This window comes from Electrona antarctica (assembly GCF_951216825.1).
Source record: "Electrona antarctica genome assembly, contig: scaffold_164, whole genome shotgun sequence".
In the NCBI taxonomy this organism is placed as follows: Eukaryota; Metazoa; Chordata; class Actinopteri; order Myctophiformes; family Myctophidae; genus Electrona; species Electrona antarctica.
In genome coordinates, this window is record NW_027637772.1 from 135,925 (window position 1) to 158,116 (window position 22,192).

Consider the following 22,192-nt stretch of genomic DNA (forward strand, 5'->3'; position numbering starts at 1 on the left):
ATAGCCCACAGTATAGACCAGGCCTAGAACTGGTATAGCCCACACATAATGGAGGGTATATACACATGCATGAAGTGAGTGGCAAATCGAGTGGCAAGGTGAGTTAAGGCTCAGTCTGGATTTCCGGTGGTGAGGTGACCACCGCTCCGGTGGTGAGGTGACCACCGCTCCGGTGGTGAGCTGACCACCACTCCGGTGGTGAGGTGACCACCGCTCCGGTGGTGAGGTGACCACCGCTCCGGTGGTGAGGTGACCTCCGGTGGTGAGGTGACCACCGCTCCGGTGGTGAGCTGACCACCGCTCCGGTGGTGAGGTGACCACCGCTCCGGTGGTGAGGTGACCACCGCTCCGGTGGTGAAGCTGACCACCTGAGCTGAAATAACGTTGAGCGGTGGTGAGTAAAAACAGAGAGAAGGTTTGCTCTTCACCGCGGCTCGTGACGTCATGTTGTAGTGCAGTGGAAAATGGTGCATTTATCCAAGGTGCATTACATAGATTGTGCATTACATTCACCCATTAACACACACATTCACACACACATTCATACACCGATTGCGGCGGAAGCCATGCAAGGTACCAACCAGCACATCGGGAGCAATTTGGGGTTCAGTGTCTTGCCCAAGGACACTTCGACATGTAGACAGGAGGAGCCGGGATTCGAACCGCCGACCCATGGATCATTGGACGACCTGCTCTACCACCACACCACCGAAAATCCAGACTATGTATGAGCCTTTACTGTCGTAACGGACTGTATGGGCAATGGAAGACAGTAGTTTTTTGTCACTCAGTAGGCGTTCCTGCATAACTTCCAGGCATGATGATGATGATGTCATACCCGCGCATACCCTGCAGCTGTGATTACCGCGTTATCACACACATCTGTGAAAAAGGGAGAATGCAAAGACCACGACAGCATGACTAATGTTACATCATTTATTATACGTTATCTTTGTACAGAAAGCAGCGTCAACGCTTCATGTTACACGACGTGGAGACGAGGAAACAGACGGACTGGATGCATCGACTTAGACCCTCCTTAGACCCTATAAGACCCTCCTTAGACCCTCCTTAGACCCTCCTTAGACCCTATAGACCCTCCTTAGACCCTCCTTAGACCCTCCTTAGACCCTATAGACCCTCCTTAGACCCTCCTTAGACCCTCCTTAGACCCTCCTTAGACCCTATAGACCCTCCTTAGACCCTCCTTAGACCCTCCTTAGACCCTCCTTAGACCCTATAGACCCTCCTTAGACCCTATAAACCCTCCTTAGACCCTCCTTAGACCCTATAGACCCTCCTTAGACCCTATAGACCCTCCTTAGACCCTCCTTAGACCCTATAGACCCTCCTTAGACCCTATAGACCCTCCTTAGACCCTCCTTAGACCCTCCTTAGACCCTCCTTAGACCCTATAGACCCTCCTTAGACCCTCCTTAGACCCTCCTTAGACCCTATAGACCCTCCTTAGACCCTCCTTAGACCCTCCCAGCGAAACTTCCATTCTCAATCTGGCCGTCCCATCTCTGCACCTGTAGAGGAAGGAAGGAAGGAAGGAAGGAAGGAAGGTGAGAGAGACAGAGACAGAGACAGAGACACAGAGAGAGACAGAGACAGAGACAGAGAGACAGAGACAGAGACAGAGACAGACAGAGACACAGAGAGAGACAGAGAGAGAGACAGAGACAGAGACACAGACATAGAGAGACAGAGACACAGAGAGAGAGAGACAGAGACACAGAGAGAGAGAGACATAGACACAGAGAGAGAGTGAGAGAGTATCGTGTGTTGTTGGACTTGTGCCAGAGACCAAATGTAATGAACAACCTACTGGAGTCACACAGAGCTACTTATTCATTCTACAGATTTCACAGAGCTACAGTATTTATGTAACCATGTTCCATGGTCTCACAGAGCTACAGTATTTATGTAACCATGTTCCATGGTCTCACAGAGCTACAGTATTTATGTAACCATGTTCCATGGTCTCACAGAGCTACAGTATTTATGTAACCATGTTCCATGGTCTCACAGAGCTACAGTATTTATGTAACCATGTTCCATGGTCTCACAGAGCTACAGTATTTATGTAACCATGTTCCATGGTCTCACAGAGCTACAGTATTTATGTAACCATGTTCCATGGTCTCACAGAGCTACAGTATTTATGTAACCATGTTCCATGGTCTCACAGAGCTACAGTATTTATGTAACCATGTTCCATGGTCTCACAGAGCTACAGTATTTATGTAACCATGTTCCATGGTCTCACAGAGCTACAGTATTTATGTAACCATGTTCCATGGTCTCACAGAGCTACAGTATTTATGTAACCATGTTCCATGGTCTCACAGAGCTACAGTATTTATGTGACCATGTTCCATGGTCTCACAGAGCTACAGTATTTATGTAACCATGTTCCATGGTCTCACAGAGCTACAGTATTTATGTAACCATGTTCCATGGTCTCACAGAGCTACAGTATTTATGTAACCATGTTCCATGGTCTCACAGAGCTACAGTATTTATGTAACCATGTTCCATGGTCTCACAGAGCTACAGTATTTATGTAACCATGTTCCATGATCTCACAGAGCTACAGTATTTATGTAACCATGTTCCATGATCTCACAGAGCTACAGTATTTATGTAACCATGTTCCATGGTCTCACAGAGCTACAGTATTTATGTAACCATGTTCCATGGTCTCACAGAGCTACAGTATTTATGTAACCATGTTCCATGGTCTCACAGAGCTACAGTATTTATGTAACCATGTTCCATGATCTCACAGAGCTACAGTATTTATGTAACCATGTTCCATGGTCTCACAGAGCTACAGTATTTATGTAACCATGTTCCATGGTCTCACAGAGCTACAGTATTTATGTAACCATGTTCCATGGTCTCACAGAGCTACAGTATTTATGTAACCATGTTCCATGGTCTCACAGAGCTACAGTATTTATGTAACCATGTTCCATGGTCTCACAGAGCTACAGTATTTATGTAACCATGTTCCATGGTCTCACAGAGCTACAGTATTTATGTAACCATGTTCCATGGTCTCACAGAGCTACAGTATTTATGTAACCATGTTCCATGGTCTCACAGAGCTACAGTATTTATGTAACCATGTTCCATGATCTCACAGAGCTACAGTATTTATGTAACCATGTTCCATGGTCTCACAGAGCTACAGTATTTATGTAACCATGTTCCATGGTCTCACAGAGCTACAGTATTTATGTAACCATGTTCCATGGTCTCACAGAGCTACAGTATTTATGTAACCATGTTCCATGGTCTCACAGAGCTACAGTATTTATGTAACCATGTTCCATGGTCTCACAGAGCTACAGTATTTATGTAACCATGTTCCATGGTCTCACAGAGCTACAGTATTTATGTAACCATGTTCCATGGTCTCACAGAGCTACAGTATTTATGTAACCATGTTCCATGGTCTCACAGAGCTACAGTATTTATGTAACCATGTTCCATGGTCTCACAGAGCTACAGTATTTATGTAACCATGTTCCATGGTCTCACAGAGCTACAGTATTTATGTAACCATGTTCCATGGTCTCACAGAGCTACAGTATTTATGTAACCATGTTCCATGGTCTCACAGAGCTACAGTATTTATGTAACCATGTTCCATGATCTCACAGAGCTACAGTATTTATGTAACCATGTTCCATGGTCTCACAGAGCTACAGTATTTATGTAACCATGTTCCATGGTCTCACAGAGCTACAGTATTTATGTAACCATGTTCCATGATCTCACAGAGCTACAGTATTTATGTAACCATGTTCCATGATCTCACAGAGCTACAGTATTTATGTAACCATGTTCCATGGTCTCACAGAGCTACAGTATTTATGTAACCATGTTCCATGATCTCACAGAGCTACAGTATTTATGTGACCATGTTCCATGATCTCACAGAGCTACAGTATTTATGTAACCATGTTCCATGATCTCACAGAGCTACAGTATTGATGTAACCATGTTCCATGGTCTCACAGAGCTACAGTATTTATGTAACCATGTTCCATGGTCTCACAGAGCTACAGTATTTATGTGACCATGTTCCATGATCTCACAGAGCTACAGTATTTATGTAACCATGTTCCATGGTCTCACAGAGCTACAGTATTTATGTAACCATGTTCCATGGTCTCACAGAGCTACAGTATTTATGTAACCATGTTCCATGATCTCACAGAGCTACAGTATTTATGTGACCATGTTCCATGGTCTCACAGAGCTACAGTATTTATGTAACCATGTTCCATGGTCTCACAGAGCTACAGTATTTATGTAACCATGTTCCATGGTCTCACAGAGCTACAGTATTTATGTAACCATGTTCCATGGTCTCACAGAGCTACAGTATTTATGTAACCATGTTCCATGGTCTCACAGAGCTACAGTATTTATGTAACCATGTTCCATGGTCTCACAGAGCTACAGTATTTATGTAACCATGTTCCATGGTCTCACAGAGCTACAGTATTTATGTAACCATGTTCCATGGCATGCAGCAGGAGAATATGATCTCTGTGGCAGAACCATCTAATAAAAGAGTTACGACATTGAGGGGGCAGAAACCGAGCGCTGTTCATGCAGCCTGAACTGAGACAAGCTGGAGTTGGAAATACATTGTTTTAAAGTATTGTACAGTAACAACTAAAGTCTCTGTAATGTTTATGTTGTACTATTACTACAAAACAATGTAAAATAAAGGGATTTAAGATCATTAAAGCTGTTGCCTGAGTCCAATGCATTTCTGCCTACTTCCGGTCCAGGACCGGTCCGGCCCAGTTGGTTGACCCCACGCTCAATAGAAGTCCATGTAGGAGAGCCTCCATTGGACTGAAGCCCCATGAAGTTAGCCTGGCTAATAAGCCAGACTCAAATCACACTGTCGTGTGGTATTTGAGTCTGGAGATGCTGTGTATGGATCTTGTTTCCCGGGGGGCGGGTTCAAACATTTTCTCTTTGACGCAATTGGTCAGAGCTACTGTCAGTCAAAGGTCTCAAGCATTGAACGTCACTGTACCAAAGCCCGCCCATATTGCATACCGTGTCCCGATTGGCCACACTAGTTCCCTGGTGTAGGAAATGGGCGTACAATAGAGCCTCTCCAGACCGTAATCGGCCGGCAGGCAATTTATTTTTGCCAACGGCTGATTCGGTCTGGCTTATTAGCCAGGCTACCATGAAGTGACCAATAGAAGTCTATGTAGGAGAGCCTCCGTTGGACTGAAGCCCCATGAAGTGACCAATAGAAGTCTATGTAGGAGAGCCTCCATTGGACTGAAGCCCCATGAAGTGAACGCAGTTTGCGCAACTCTGTCTATATCTAAGGCTCTGGGCTGTGGGCGTGGCACGTTGGGGCACTATCTGCACCGTAAAAGGATAGGCTTGGTTCCTGTTGCATTAACCCATTCTGACCTGAGATCAGATTCTAAAAATGTCTTCTACATCCTGACAGTTTTCTGAAAAAGCTATGTTAAAATAGCAGACCTACAAGCTCGTAGCGCGCCACTCGGTGGCGCGCTATGAGCTGGGAACCCCTTCAAACTAAACTATGACTAAAAGACTAAGGTTTGGGATTTTTAGTTGACTACGGTAAGTCTAGACTAAATAGTTTAAGTTGCCTATAAATCTAAATGGTGTGTTCAAATGACTAAATCAGAATTTGCTATTAAAATGAAAACTTGGATGGTTAGAGCGGCGCGATTAAACACAAAGTCAATGCAAAGACGAGACGTTACGCAACGAGAACAGGCGCGGCGGGACCTGGCGCGGCACAACCGGGGCGAACCCAGCGAATATATATATTCAGGTCTGAATGCAGCTTAAAGGGATAGTTCAGATTGTTTTAACTTAAGCTGTATGAAATACTTGCCATATATAATATAGTGGTTGCAACTGTATTAACTGATTTGCAGAGTCCCGCGGTGGGAGTTCTGCTCTGGTTTAGGTCAATATTAAGTCATTTTGTGGGGGGGGGGGGGGGCACTGGGGGCCACGCATTAAAAGTAAATTAATTCACAAAACTAACGTAATTTGTATGCTTGACCTATTTCTAAAATATTAGCGCAACTTTCGATCAACTTTTCTATCACATGGAACTATTTTTTTGGTGTAGTGATATGGACACAAAAAGCATGTGTGATAGAGGGGTAAAAAATTAACGAAAGTTGCACTAATATTTTAGAAATAGGTCAACAATACAAATGACGTTAGTCTTGTGAATTAATTTACTTTTACTGCGTGGTCCCCTGTGCCCCATAGATATATATAAACACTAGATGGCTCAAGGCGGAGTCTCTGACGTCGTTCACCCGGCAGCCATCTTACTTCGGGGCTACAGTACAGTATGTTCAATGGCAGCTCAAACAGAAACAGTCATAACTCGCTCAAATCTTGACGGATTTACAAACGGGTTTGTATATTACAAACGTTGTCAACGTGGCTATGATTCAGGGTGCTTATCTGCTTAATTTTGTTTTTTTTATATGAACGTCGTATAAAAGCATATAAGTATGCGGACGTCTCTGACGTTTATAACAAACCAAACTTGAGCAAGTTATGGTTATTTAAAAGTACATGCCCCATAGACACAATGTTATGTGGCCCCGAGGTAAGATGGCCGCCACGTAACGACGTCGCTCTCCATTGGCCAGAGCGCGGGTGAGCCATTTAGCTTTCTTATATATATATATATATGCTGTGCCCCCCACAAAATGACCTGGTTAATAAACCAGACCGAATCAGCCGTTGGCAAAAAACAAATTGCCTGCCAGCGGATTAGGGTCTGGCGAGGCTCAGTAGCACGCCTCTTTCCTACAACCGAGAACAGGTCGGGCCAATCGGGACACGGTATGCAATATGGGCGGGCTTTGGTACAGTGACGTTCAATGCTTGAGACCTTTGACTGACAGTAGCTCTGACCAATTGCGTCAAAGAGAAAATGTTTGAACCCGCCCCCCGGGAAATGAAATCCAAGTGGAGCCAGCCCAGACTAATATACCGCGACAGTGTTGTGTGATATTAGTCTGGCTTATTAGCCAGGCTACAGAACTTCCACCACGGGACTCGGGCAATCAATCAATACAGTTGCAAGTATTTCATACAGCTTAAGTTAGAAAAATCTGAACTATCCCTTTAAGACTAAAGACTAAATGACTAAAAGACTAAAAAGGGGTAAAGTGTGGTTGCAGTCGTACCCAGCTCATGGGACACAGGCTCTTGTAGACTCTCTGGTACCACACACAGGGAGCTGTGTCCTGGTCCTTAGCAGCCAGGGCCTTGGTGCATCTGTGGAAGTCTGGCAGGCACAGAGCACAGAGACACACGCATCTTAAAATGGTAGTTAGTATCTATCTAGCCTGAGCTAACGCTAGACCTTTCTGGCCTAGATGGGAGGGCCGCGGCTCAGATTTGCGCACACCCTGATTGGTTCACCGATCTGTCCATGAGCCCCGGTCTCCCCCCCCCCCCCCCCCCCCCCCCAGTGCACACCGCTCAGAGCCCTGACGTCACATCATTTGGAGCGACGCCTACGCGGAAGGGTTGACTCCCACTTTTAGGCCAGTGCAGCCCATGCGTAAATCCAAGCTTTCATTTTTCGCGACGAAATGAAAGCCTGTGTATCGAGGCTAGGATCTATCTAATAATTTAGCGATAGTTAAATGCATGTTGGGACGGCTTCCGGGTCACCAGTGAAATGCATGTTGGGACGGACACAGATTAATACTGGGACACACTTTTCTGCGTAACTTGAGTTGTTTCACCCGCTGTCTATTTTGCAGACAGCGGGCGAGCGATCGCTAAATTATTAGATAGATTACCCACACTGAACATCATTTGCTGTTCATATATTCAGAACGGGTAAGGACCAGTATTATTAATGAATAGAATGAATCGAACACAAGATACAGTATCTAATAAAGTATTAGATATCGTCTTCGTGTGTTGTGGAGAACAACAGGCAGGCAACAGGGATCAGTGCTGCAGATGAGCCACAGCTGCAGACACAAACACAAAAAACAACAACTTCAAATAGACATTATTAACCCATTTAGGTCTGACGTCGAAATTTTAAAAAAATCCTCCAGTTTTCTGAAATAAATATTTTCACGATTTTTCTAAAATAGCAGACCTACAAGCTCGTAGCGCGCCACTCGGTGGCGCGCCATGAGCTTGTAGATCTGCTATTTTTCAATAGCTAAATTACAACATGATGTTTAAAACACCAAAAGGGGTTCCCGCCCAAAATGGCCTTAAAGCTGGAAAGTACTGAGTACGAGTGCTTCAAATGAGATTGAGATTAACACACACACACACACACACACACACACACACACACACACACACACACACACACACACACACACACACACACACACACACACACACACACACACACACACACACACACACACACACACACTATGGAAGAGTGATTCTAGCAAGTGCACAGAACTTGAATCAATAGAATGGTCACCTTATTTAGTATAATCCGTAACACCTTTAGACTCCTGTGAAGGAAGTAAAGGGAATGGGCTCGGAAACAAGGAGGAGTTAGAGCGTCACAGCCCCGCCCCCTACCAGGGGGAAACAAGGAAGAGTTATTCTGTGGGCATATAGAGCGTCGCAGCCCCGCCCCCTACCAGGGCCCAGGAAACAAGGAAGAGTTATTCTGTGGGCATATAGAGCGTCACAGCCCCGCCCCCTACCAGGGCCTATAGAAACAAGGAGGAGTTATTCTGTGGGCATATAGAGCGTCACAGCCCCGCCCCCTACCAGGGAAACAAGGAAGAGTTATTCTGTGGGCATATAGAGCGTCACAGCCCCGCCCCCTACCAGGGCCTATAGAAACAAGGAAGAGTTATTCTGTGGGCATATAGAGCGTCACAGCCCCGCCCCCTACCAGGGAAACAAGGAAGAGTTATTCTGTGGGCATATAGAGCGTCGCAGCCCCGCCCCCTACCAGGGAAACAAGGAAGAGTTATTCTGTGGGCATATAGAGCGTCGCAGCCCCGCCCCCTACCAGGGCCTATAGAAACAAGGAAGAGTTATTCTGTGGGCATATAGAGCGTCACAGCCCCGCCCCCTACCAGGGCCCGGAAACAAGGAAGAGTTATTCTGTGGGCATATAGAGCGACGCAGCCCCGCCCCCTACCAGGGCCCAGGAAACAAGGAAGAGTTATTCTGTGGGCATATAGAGCGTCGCAGCCCCGCCCCCTACCAGGGCCCGGAAACAAGGAAGAGTTATTCTGTGGGCATATAGAGCGTCGCAGCCCCGCCCCCTACCAGGGCCTATAGAAACAAGGAAGAGTTATTCTGTGGGCATATAGAGCGTCGCAGCCCCGCCCCCTACCAGGGCCCAGGAAACAAGGAAGAGTTATTCTGTGGGCATATAGAGCGTCACAGCCCCGCCCCCTACCAGGGCCTATAGAAACAAGGAAGAGTTATTCTGTGGGCATATAGAGCGTCACAGCCCCGCCCCCTACCAGGGCCCGGAAACAAGGAAGAGTTATTCTGTGGGCATATAGAGCGTCGCAGCCCCGCCCCCTACCAGGGCCCGGAAACAAGGAAGAGTTATTCTGTGGGCATATAGAGCGTCGCAGCCCCGCCCCCTACCAGGGAAACAAGGAAGAGTTATTCTGTGGGCATATAGAGCGTCACAGCCCCGCCCCCTACCAGGAAACAAGGAAGAGTTATTCTGTGGGCATATAGAGCGTCGCAGCCCCGCCCCCTACCAGGGAAACAAGGAAGAGTTATTCTGTGGGCATATAGAGCGTCGCAGCCCCGCCCCCTACCAGGAAACAAGGAAGAGTTATTCTGTGGGCATATAGAGCGTCGCAGCCCCGCCCCCTACCAGGAAACAAGGAAGAGTTATTCTGTGGGCATATAGAGCGTCACAGCCCCGCCCCCTACCAGGGCCTATAGAAACAAGGAAGAGTTATTCTGTGGGCATATAGAGCGTCACAGCCCCGCCCCCTACCAGGGCCCGGAAACAAGGAAGAGTTATTCTGTGGGCATATAGAGCGTCGCAGCCCCGCCCCCTAGCAGGGCCTATAGAAACAAGGAAGAGTTATTCTGTGGGCATATAGAGCGTCACAGCCCCGCCCCCTACCAGGGCCTATAGAAACAAGGAGGAGTTATTCTGTGGGCATATAGAGCGTCGCAGCCCCGCCCCCTACCAGGGAAACAAGGAAGAGTTATTCTGTGGGCATATAGAGCGTCGCAGCCCCGCCCCCTACCAGGGCCTATAGAAACAAGGAAGAGTTATTCTGTGGGCATATAGAGCGTCACAGCCCCGCCCCCTACCAGGGCCTATAGAAACAAGGAAGAGTTATTCTGTGGGCATATAGAGCGTCACAGCCCCGCCCCCTACCAGGGCCTATAGAAACAAGGAAGAGTTATTCTGTGGGCATATAGAGCGTCGCAGCCCCGCCCCCTACCAGGGCCTATAGAAACAAGGAAGAGTTATTCTGTGGGCATATAGAGCGTCGCAGCCCCGCCCCCTACCAGGGAAACAAGGAAGAGTTATTCTGTGGGCATATAGAGCGGCGCAGCCCCGCCCCCTACCAAGGAAACAAGGAGGAGTTATTCTGTGGGCATATAGAGCGTCACAGCCCCGCCCCCTACCAGGGCCTATAGAAACAAGGAAGAGTTATTCTGTGGGCATATAGAGCGTCACAGCCCCGCCCCCTACCAGGGCCCGGAAACAAGGAAGAGTTATTCTGTGGGCATATAGAGCGTCGCAGCCCCGCCCCCTAGCAGGGCCTATAGAAACAAGGAAGAGTTATTCTGTGGGCATATAGAGCGTCACAGCCCCGCCCCCTACCAGGGCCTATAGAAACAAGGAGGAGTTATTCTGTGGGCATATAGAGCGTCGCAGCCCCGCCCCCTACCAGGGAAACAAGGAAGAGTTATTCTGTGGGCATATAGAGCGTCGCAGCCCCGCCCCCTACCAGGGCCTATAGAAACAAGGAAGAGTTATTCTGTGGGCATATAGAGCGTCACAGCCCCGCCCCCTACCAGGGCCTATAGAAACAAGGAAGAGTTATTCTGTGGGCATATAGAGCGTCACAGCCCCGCCCCCTACCAGGGCCTATAGAAACAAGGAAGAGTTATTCTGTGGGCATATAGAGCGTCGCAGCCCCGCCCCCTACCAGGGCCTATAGAAACAAGGAAGAGTTATTCTGTGGGCATATAGAGCGTCGCAGCCCCGCCCCCTACCAGGGAAACAAGGAAGAGTTATTCTGTGGGCATATAGAGCGGCGCAGCCCCGCCCCCTACCAGGGAAACAAGGAAGAGTTATTCTGTGGGCATATAGAGCGTCACAGCCCCGCCCCCTAGCAGGGCCCAGGAAACAAGGAGGAGTTATTCTGTGGGCATATAGAGCGGCGCAGCCCCGCCCCCTACCAGGGAAACAAGGAAGAGTTATTCTGTGGGCATATAGAGCGTCGCAGCCCCGCCCCCTACCAGGGAAACAAGGAAGAGTTATTCTGTGGGCATATAGAGCGTCACAGCCCCGCCCCCTACCAGGGCCCAGGAAACAAGGAAGAGTTATTCTGTGGGCATATAGAGCGTCGCAGCCCCGCCCCCTACCAGGGCCTATAGAAACAAGGAAGAGTTATTCTGTGGGCATATAGAGCGTCACAGCCCCGCCCCCTACCAGGGCCTATAGAAACAAGGAAGAGTTATTCTGTGGGCATATAGAGCGTCACAGCCCCGCCCCCTACCAGGGCCTATAGAAACAAGGAAGAGTTATTCTGTGGGCATATAGAGCGTCACAGCCCCGCCCCCTACCAGGGCCCAGGAAACAAGGAAGAGTTATTCTGTGGGCATATAGAGCGTCGCAGCCCCGCCCCCTAGCAGGGCCCAGGAAACAAGGAGGAGTTATTCTGTGGGCATATAGAGCGTCACAGCCCCGCCCCCTACCAGGGCCTATAGAAACAAGGAAGAGTTATTCTGTGGGCATATAGAGCGTCGCAGCCCCGCCCCCTAGCAGGGCCCAGGAAACAAGGAGGAGTTATTCTGTGGGCATATAGAGCGTCACAGCCCCGCCCCCTACCAGGGCCCAGGAAACAAGGAAGAGTTATTCTGTGGGCATATAGAGCGTCACAGCCCCGCCCCCTACCAGGGCCTATAGAAACAAGGAAGAGTTATTCTGTGGGCATATAGAGCGTCGCAGCCCCGCCCCCTACCAGGGCCCAGGAAACAAGGAAGAGTTATTCTGTGGGCATATAGAGCGTCACAGCCCCGCCCCCTACCAGGGCCCAGGAAACAAGGAAGAGTTATTCTGTGGGCATATAGAGCGTCACAGCCCCGCCCCCTACCAGGGCCCAGGAAACAAGGAAGAGTTATTCTGTGGGCATATAGAGCGTCGCAGCCCCGCCCCCTACCAGGGCCCAGGAAACAAGGAAGAGTTATTCTGTGGGCATATAGAGCGTCACAGCCCCGCCCCCTACCAGGGCCTATAGAAACAAGGAAGAGTTATTCTGTGGGCATATAGAGCGTCACAGCCCCGCCCCCTACCAGGGCCTATAGAAACAAGGAAGAGTTATTCTGTGGGCATATAGAGCGTCACAGCCCCGCCCCCTACCAGGGCCCAGGAAACAAGGAGGAGTTATTCTGTGGGCATATAGAGCGTCACAGCCCCGCCCCCTACCAGGGCCCAGGAAACAAGGAAGAGTTATTCTGTGGGCATATAGAGCGTCACAGCCCCGCCCCCTAGCAGGGCCCAGGAAACAAGGAGGAGTTATTCTGTGGGCATATAGAGCGTCGCAGCCCCGCCCCCTACCAGGGAAACAAGGAAGAGTTATTCTGTGGGCATATAGAGCGTCACAGCCCCGCCCCCTAGCAGGGCCTATAGAAACAAGGAGGAGTTATTCTGTGGGCATATAGAGCGTCGCAGCCCCGCCCCCTACCAGGGCCTATAGAAACAAGGAAGAGTTATTCTGTGGGCATATAGAGCGTCACAGCCCCGCCCCCTAGCAGGGCCCAGGAAACAAGGAAGAGTTATTCTGTGGGCATATAGAGCGTCACAGCCCCGCCCCCTACCAGGGCCTATAGAAACAAGGAGGAGTTATTCTGTGGGCATATAGAGCGTCACAGCCCCGCCCCCTACCAGGGCCTATAGAAACAAGGAAGAGTTATTCTGTGGGCATATAGAGCGTCACAGCCCCGCCCCCTACCAGGGCCTATAGAAACAAGGAAGAGTTATTCTGTGGGCATATAGAGCGTCACAGCCCCGCCCCCTACCAGGGCCTATAGAAACAAGGAAGAGTTATTCTGTGGGCATATAGAGCGTCGCAGCCCCGCCCCCTACCAGGGCCTATAGAAACAAGGAGGAGTTATTCTGTGGGCATATAGAGCGTCGCAGCCCCGCCCCCTACCAGGGCCTATAGAAACAAGGAAGAGTTATTCTGTGGGCATATAGAGCGTCACAGCCCCGCCCCCTACCAGGGCCTATAGAAACAAGGAAGAGTTATTCTGTGGGCATATAGAGCGTCACAGCCCCGCCCCCTACCAGGGCCTATAGAAACAAGGAAGAGTTATTCTGTGGGCATATAGAGCGTCACAGCCCCGCCCCCTACCAGGGCCTATAGAAACAAGGAAGAGTTATTCTGTGGGCATATAGAGCGTCACAGCCCCGCCCCCTACCAGGGCCTATAGAAACAAGGAAGAGTTATTCTGTGGGCATATAGAGCGTCACAGCCCCGCCCCCTACCAGGGCCTATAGAAACAAGGAAGAGTTATTCTGTGGGCATATAGAGCGTCACAGCCCCGCCCCCTACCAGGGCCTATAGAAACAAGGAAGAGTTATTCTGTGGGCATATAGAGCGTCACAGCCCCGCCCCCTACCAGGGCCTATAGAAACAAGGAAGAGTTATTCTGTGGGCATATAGAGCGTCACAGCCCCGCCCCCTACCAGGGCCCAGGAAACAAGGAAGAGTTATTCTGTGGGCATATAGAGCGTCACAGCCCCGCCCCCTACCAGGGCCTATAGAAACAAGGAAGAGTTATTCTGTGGGCATATAGAGCGTAGCAGCCCCGCCCCCTACCAGGGCCCAGGAAACAAGGAAGAGTTATTCTGTGGGCATATAGAGCGTCACAGCCCCGCCCCCTACCAGGGCCTATAGAAACAAGGAAGAGTTATTCTGTGGGCATATAGAGCGTCGCAGCCCCGCCCCCTACCAGGGCCTATAGAAACAAGGAAGAGTTATTCTGTGGGCATATAGAGCGTCACAGCCCCGCCCCCTACCAGGGCCTATAGAAACAAGGAGGAGTTATTCTGTGGGCATATAGAGCGTCACAGCCCCGCCCCCTACCAGGGCCTATAGAAACAAGGAAGAGTTATTCTGTGGGCATATAGAGCGTCACAGCCCCGCCCCCTACCAGGGCCCAGGAAACAAGGAAGAGTTATTCTGTGGGCATATAGAGCGTCACAGCCCCGCCCCCTACCAGGGCCCAGGAAACAAGGAAGAGTTATTCTGTGGGCATATAGAGCGTCACAGCCCCGCCCCCTACCAGGGCCCAGGAAACAAGGAAGAGTTATTCTGTGGGCATATAGAGCGTAGCAGCCCCGCCCCCTACCAGGGCCCAGGAAACAAGGAAGAGTTATTCTGTGGGCATATAGAGCGTCGCAGCCCCGCCCCCTACCAGGGCCTATAGAAACAAGGAAGAGTTATTCTGTGGGCATATAGAGCGTCACAGCCCCGCCCCCTACCAGGGCCCAGGAAACAAGGAAGAGTTATTCTGTGGGCATATAGAGCGTCGCAGCCCCGCCCCCTACCAGGGCCTATAGAAACAAGGAAGAGTTATTCTGTGGGCATATAGAGCGTCGCAGCCCCGCCCCCTACCAGGGCCCGGAAACAAGGAAGAGTTATTCTGTGGGCATATAGAGCGTCACAGCCCCGCCCCCTACCAGGGCCCAGGAAACAAGGAAGAGTTATTCTGTGGGCATATAGAGCGTCGCAGCCCCGCCCCCTACCAGGGCCTATAGAAACAAGGAAGAGTTATTCTGTGGGCATATAGAGCGTCACAGCCCCGCCCCCTACCAGGGCCCAGGAAACAAGGAAGAGTTATTCTGTGGGCATATAGAGCGTCGCAGCCCCGCCCCCTACCAGGGCCTATAGAAACAAGGAAGAGTTATTCTGTGGGCATATAGAGCGTCACAGCCCCGCCCCCTACCAGGGAAACAAGGAAGAGTTATTCTGTGGGCATATAGAGCGTCGCAGCCCCGCCCCCTACCAGGGAAACAAGGAAGAGTTATTCTGTGGGCATATAGAGCGTCACAGCCCCGCCCCCTACCAGGGCCTATAGAAACAAGGAAGAGTTATTCTGTGGGCATATAGAGCGTCACAGCCCCGCCCCCTAGCAGGGCCTATAGAAACAAGGAAGAGTTATTCTGTGGGCATATAGAGCGTCACAGCCCCGCCCCCTACCAGGGCCCGGAAACAAGGAAGAGTTATTCTGTGGGCATATAGAGCGTCACAGCCCCGCCCCCTACCAGGGCCCGGAAACAAGGAAGAGTTATTCTGTGGGCATATAGAGCGTCGCAGCCCCGCCCCCTACCAGGGCCCGGAAACAAGGAAGAGTTATTCTGTGGGCATATAGAGCGTCACAGCCCCGCCCCCTACCAGGGCCCGGAAACAAGGAAGAGTTATTCTGTGGGCATATAGAGCGTCACAGCCCCGCCCCCTACCAGGGAAACAAGGAAGAGTTATTCTGTGGGCATATAGAGCGTCACAGCCCCGCCCCCTACCGGGGAAACAAGGAAGAGTTATTCTGTGGGCATATAGAGCGTCGCAGCCCCGCCCCCTACCAGGGCCTATAGAAACAAGGAAGAGTTATTCTGTGGGCATATAGAGCGTCACAGCCCCGCCCCCTACCAGGGCCTATAGAAACAAGGAAGAGTTATTCTGTGGGCATATAGAGCGTCACAGCCCCGCCCCCTACCAGGGCCTATAGAAACAAGGAAGAGTTATTCTGTGGGCATATAGAGCGTCGCAGCCCCGCCCCCTACCAGGGCCCAGGAAACAAGGAAGAGTTATTCTGTGGGCATATAGAGCGTCACAGCCCCGCCCCCTACCAGGGAAACAAGGAAGAGTTATTCTGTGGGCATATAGAGCGTCGCAGCCCCGCCCCCTACCAGGGAAACAAGGAAGAGTTATTCTGTGGGCATATAGAGCGTCGCAGCCCCGCCCCCTACCAGGGAAACAAGGAAGAGTTATTCTGTGGGCATATAGAGCGTCACAGCCCCGCCCCCTACCAGGGCCCAGGAAACAAGGAAGAGTTATTCTGTGGGCATATAGAGCGTCGCAGCCCCGCCCCCTACCAGGGAAACAAGGAAGAGTTATTCTGTGGGCATATAGAGCGTCGCAGCCCCGCCCCCTACCAGGGCCCAGGAAACAAGGAGGAGTTATTCTGTGGGCATATAGAGCGTCGCAGCCCCGCCCCCTACCAGGGCCTATAGAAACAAGGAAGAGTTATTCTGTGGGCATATAGAGCGTCACAGCCCCGCCCCCTACCAGGGAAACAAGGAGGAGTTATTCTGTGGGCATATAGAGCGTCACAGCCCCGCCCCCTACCAGGGAAACAAGGAGGAGTTATTCTGTGGGCATATAGAGCGTCACAGCCCCGCCCCCTACCAGGGCCTATAGAAACAAGGAGGAGTTATTCTGTGGGCATATAGAGCGTCACAGCCCCGCCCCCTACCAGGGCCTATAGAAACAAGGAGGAGTTATTCTGTGGGCATATAGAGCGTCACAGCCCCGCCCCCTAGCAGGGCCCAGGAAATGATTCCCCGTTCATTTTCCTCATAGTCATTTCAAAAAGTATTTATTTAAAGACCTTTTAAGCGTCGTACAAAGCCAACTCGAGTCGTGACAAATTTTTCGGGCAGAACAAATAATTAGATAGAAGAAGAAAACGGCAGGTTACAACACTTTTTTTGTTGTTTTTCTTCTTTGTAATTTGTTTGGTTCAAAATATTGTGTTTGTCGTCATGATTTGTCACGACTCGAGTTGGCTTCGTACGACGCTTAAAAGGTCTTTAAATAAATACTGTTTGAAATGTCTATGAGGAAAAATGCATTGGGAATTATTTCCTGGGCGTGGCGTCGTCATGAAAGGGGGCGGGACTGGGCCTGGCGTCGTCATGAAAGGGGGCGGGACTGGCGTGGTCATGAAAGGGGGCGGGACTGGGCCTGGCGTGGTCATGAAAGGGGGCGGGACTGGGCCTGGCGTCGTCATGAAAGGGGGCGGGACTGGGCCTGGTGTCGTCATGAAAGGGGGCGGGACTGGGCCTGGCGTCGTCATGAAAGGGGGCGGGACTGGGCCTGGCGTCGTCATGAAAGGGGGCGGGACTGGGCCTGGCGTCGTCATGAAAGGGGGCGGGACTGGGCCTGGTGTCGTCATGAAAGGGGGCGGGACTGGGCCTGGTGTCGTCATGAAAGGGGGCGGGACTGGGCCTGGTGTCGTCATGAAAGGGGGCGGGACTGGGCCTGGCGTCGTCATGAAAGGGGGCAGGACTGGGCCTGGCGTCGTCATGAAAGGGGGCGGGACTGGGCCTGGTGTCGTCATGAAAGGGGGCGGGACTGGGCCTGGCGTCGTCATGAAAGGGGGCGGGACTGCGACGCTCTATAGAGCCCATTGAATGAATGAGAAAAGGACATGGTTAAAGACAGGGGAATGCTCATCACCACTAGCCTGGGTAAACCCACTCCCCCTGCTGGACAACATCACCACTGCACACACCAGGGGACAGCTCACTGCACAGCAGGACTTAATGAACATGATCATTAGCATGTCAGCCTAAAAAGGCAAAGAGAAGGTGGAAGTAAAAAATAATGTCAGAGTTCGAAAACAAGGCTTTGGAGAAAAAAACAAAGCCAATCCCAGAAACGGAGAAAGACCCGTATAGGCGTTTTATAGCTTTTTACCTGCTTGGTTAAAAAAAGGTCAGGTTGGGGTCAACACAGGGAGAAACATGGCAGTCAACCAGAAGGAGTCTGACGGGGAAACACGTAGATAGATATAGTCTGAAGCAGTCTGAAGCAACAGTCTGAAGCAGTCTGAAGCAGCAGTCTGAAGCAGTCTGAAGCAGTCCCAACGTTGTTCGGAAAAATGGAATATTCTATTTAATAATGAATTGCATTTTTATAGTGCTTTTCCAAGTGCTCAAAGCGCTTTACAATGGTTCATTCATTCATACATTGGGAGGTGAAGGTTCATTCATTCATACATTGGGAGGTGAAGGTCCATTCATTCATACATTGGGAGGTGAAGGTTCATTCATTCATACATTGGGAGGTGAAGGTTCATTCATTCATACATTGGGAGGTGAAGGTTCATTCATTAATACATTGGGAGGTGAAGGTTCATTCATTCATACATTGGGAGGTGAAGGTTCATTCATTCATACATTGGGAGGTGAAGGTTCATTCATTCATACATTGGGAGGTGAAGGTTTGTTCATTCATACATTGGGAGGTGAAGGTTCATTCATTCATACATTGGGAGGTGAAGGTTCATTCATTCATACATTGGGAGGTGAAGGTTCGTTCATTCATACATTGGGAGGTGAAGGTTCATTCATCCATACACTGGGAGGTGAAGGTTCATTCATTCATACATTGGGAGGTGAAGGTTCATTCATTCATACATTGGGAGGTGAAGGTTCATTCATTCATACATTGAGGAGGTGAAGGTTCATTCATTCATACATTGGGAGGTGAAGGTCCATTCATTCATACATTGGGAGGTGAAGCGGTGAACAGTCGACGCCAGCGTCCTCACTTCCCACATTCACACACCGACGGTGCCGAGCTCACACCGACCGACTCATTGGAGGCAACATAGGGTTCAGTGTCTTCTTGCCCAAGGACACTTCCACATGTGGACAGGAGGAGGAGGAGCCGGGATTCAAACCGCCGACCCAGGGATCATTGGACGACCTGCTGCTCTACCTCCTGAGCCACAGCCGCCCACAATAATGACATTCAATACATTCCTGATAGACCCTGTGACTATTCATCACTGGAAAAGTCCTAACCTGGCACAGCCAGTGCCCTACACCCCTTAACCCTTTACCCTAAACTTATTTGCCGTTTTTATACCGTTTTGAAAACCCTTTTAAAATAGTTCAAATAGCCGATCTACATCGACACGCTGTGATCTTGTAGATCGGCTATTTCAACTATTTTAACCCATTTTTGGGCGGGAACCCCTTTTGGTGTTTTAACTAAGCATTATGTTATACTTTAGCTATTGAAAAATAGCAGATCTACAAGCTCATAGCGCGCTACGAGCTTGTAGGGTCTGCTATTTTTGAAAAATCGTGAAAATGCGGCACAAATCTTTGAATATATATTCTTTCAGAAGACCTTGCAGATCTACAAGCTCATAGCGCGCCACCGAGTGGCGCGCTACAAGCTTGTAGGTCTGCTATTTTTGAAAAATCGAAGAACGACTGACATAGAAACATAGCTTTTTCAGAAAACTGTAAGGATGAAGAAGACATTTTTAGAATCTTATCTCAGGTCAGAATGGGTTAATACACCAAGATCAAGGCTTTTATTGGGTAGGCCCTAAAATTACAGCCCTTTTTGATCACGGGGAGTTTTGGGAACTACCGATTCCGGGATGAGGTTTCCTGATGTTTCCTGATCACTACAAACCAGTGACTATAAAACATGACGTAAGTTACCATCTGTTCCCGACCGGGATATAAACCCAAAAATGGTATGCGTCCCAGGCTTGTGTGTGTGTGCGTGTGTGCGTGCGTGCGTGCGTGCGTGCGTGTGTACTGTATGTGCGTGCGTTACCCAGGTAGTTCTGGTAGCAGTTGCGCGTCTGGTTGACGTTGGGGAAGCGAGCGTCGAACGGAGCCGTACGATAGTTCCTGATCTTCTCCTCCACTGTTTCAGACATGTCTTCAGCTGCAGCTGTTCTGACTGTAGCTCTGAATCATCATAAGAACAATGTTCTGACTGTAGCTCTGAATCATCATAAGAACAATAGCTCTGAATCATCATAAGAACAATAGCTCTGAATCATCATAAGAACAATAGCTCTGAATCATCATAAGAACAATACAAAACCAGAAAGTCAGAAACCCTGGAAAATATACTACAGCCTCTTACAAAAATACACACTACACACCTGGCTAATATGTTTAATGCAGGGGTTCCCAAAGTGGGGTCCCCAACTTTTTTATGTCAAGGACCCCCAGATTGACATTTATCAGCGGCCCGTGGGTCCCCATTCGTACGGCTCTGGGAGTCCTTTTCAACCGTTTTAATTTCAAGGACCCCCAGTTTGACAGACGCCCATTTTAATGGCATTTCTATCTCCATGACCCCAATTTATATTGTAAAAGCAAAGCCAATTTAACTCTTAAGAGTGTACAAATGGAGAACCAAATGGACCCTAAACGGGTCCATTTGGTTCCATTTGTACACTCTTGAGTTACAAACCCATGAGGGTCCATTTAGTTCCTAACTATCCCATTTAGCTGGGTCCTGGGTGGGACCCCCTCAAGGACCCCTGGGGATCCCTGGACCCCCTGATCTAAATGTCTCCTGCCAAATAACTAGCAAAACTAAAGTAGTATACACTCAAGCACCTCTAGATGGCTCTGCACGATGTATTTAATAATTCATAATGTCACTGTAACATTATGATCATGCAAAAGTTAAATAAATCAATCACTGACTGACTGATTGAGTCACGGGTCACACAATGTCACACTAATGTTGACATCTTAAGTTTTTTTGATTGATTGATTGAAATATTTATTAACAGTTTGCAGAATTACAGTACATTTCAAGCACAAACTCAATACAAAGACTGTTAACTGTGAGTGGACGACCCAATTAAGCATTGCACTTGTTTACAAGAGGGTCCACCATGTTCAATTCATCAAAATAGTAACAGTATGACCTCACCTAACCAGGAGGATTACTTTGGGTATGATGAATTGTATATAGCCTACCTGTTCACGTGTGTAAATGTAAAATAAACCAAAAGCTTTCAAGCAAAACTAGAACCAAATTCAAATAGCACTTAGTATAATGTTGTTAATGTGATGGATTTAACAAAGATAACGCACATAAAAAAGCACTCAATCACCAAAATAATAGTAAACAGTTGTACGTTGCAAGACAGACAGTCAGCCAACTTTATCAATGCCCAATTCTGTCTATAAGTAGGCTACCTGTATGACCTTGATCTATGAATTACATCCATCTAGAATTGAATACATGAAGAAATAAATAGCGGCTTCACTCTGTAAATATAAGAATGAATGCCTTTTAAAGGAGATATGATAGGAGATTACCTCGATTAAGCTGCTGATCCGACCTCAGACTGTGATTGACTACAAACAGGACTACAAAACAAGGCATGGCGGGTAGGATAGCACGGAGCGGAGCGACCTTTCCACGACGAGGATCCTCGCTGCCATCTGCTGGTAATACTACGAAGGTACAACTCAAACATATACGGATATTTCAAATCCAGAATCACATATATTTTACTTCAAATTGTGTGTATGGCAATAGCCTATATGCAAAGTTGTTTGGCAGGCACTATAGCTATAGGAATTCATTCACACACACACACACACACACACACACACACACACACACACACACACACACACACACACACACACACACACACACACAGATTTGAGTTAAACATTTAGTAGATGTGTGAATCCAGAGTCATTGACATGAAGTCTAGTCAACAACATGTTCACAGCAGTAGGAGAGCAGACATGAAGTCTAGTCAACAACATGTTCACAGCAGTAGGAGAGCAGACATGAAGTCTAGTCAACAACATGTTCACAGCAGTAGGAGAGCAGACATGAAGTCTAATCAACAACATGTTCACAGCAGTAGGAGAGCAGACATGAAGTCTAGTCAACAACATGTTCACAGCAGTAGGAGAGCAGACATGAAGTCTAGTCAACCTTTTCTCATGATTCTGAAATCATTGCAATAATTTGTTTTACACGTTAGTTTGTTACTAGACACCTTTACAAACACATTGAAATCATTGCAAGAATTTGTTTTAGAAAACGTTCTTGTGATCACCGTGCTCTGACTTATGGTGCGTTGCCAGTTTAAATCAACATCATAAAAA

At 48.8% G+C, this 22,192-nt stretch overlaps 1 protein-coding gene across 1 annotated transcript; it reads right to left on the reverse strand.

Moving 5' to 3' along the window:
- Positions 1 to 1,419: 1,419 nt before the first annotated feature.
- LOC306918662 (cytochrome c oxidase subunit 6B1-like) lies at positions 1,420 to 21,477 on the reverse strand. Its single transcript, XM_079531548.1, has 4 exons — positions 21,383 to 21,477; positions 19,869 to 20,005; positions 7,248 to 7,348; positions 1,420 to 1,532 (listed from the first exon to the last, which is right to left on the reverse strand). The coding sequence occupies exons 2-4, from the start codon at positions 19,972 to 19,974 to the stop codon at positions 1,479 to 1,481; spliced, it is 261 nt and encodes an 86-aa protein (XP_079387674.1). The 5' UTR covers positions 19,975 to 20,005; positions 21,383 to 21,477; the 3' UTR covers positions 1,420 to 1,478.
- Positions 21,478 to 22,192: the final 715 nt, after the last annotated feature.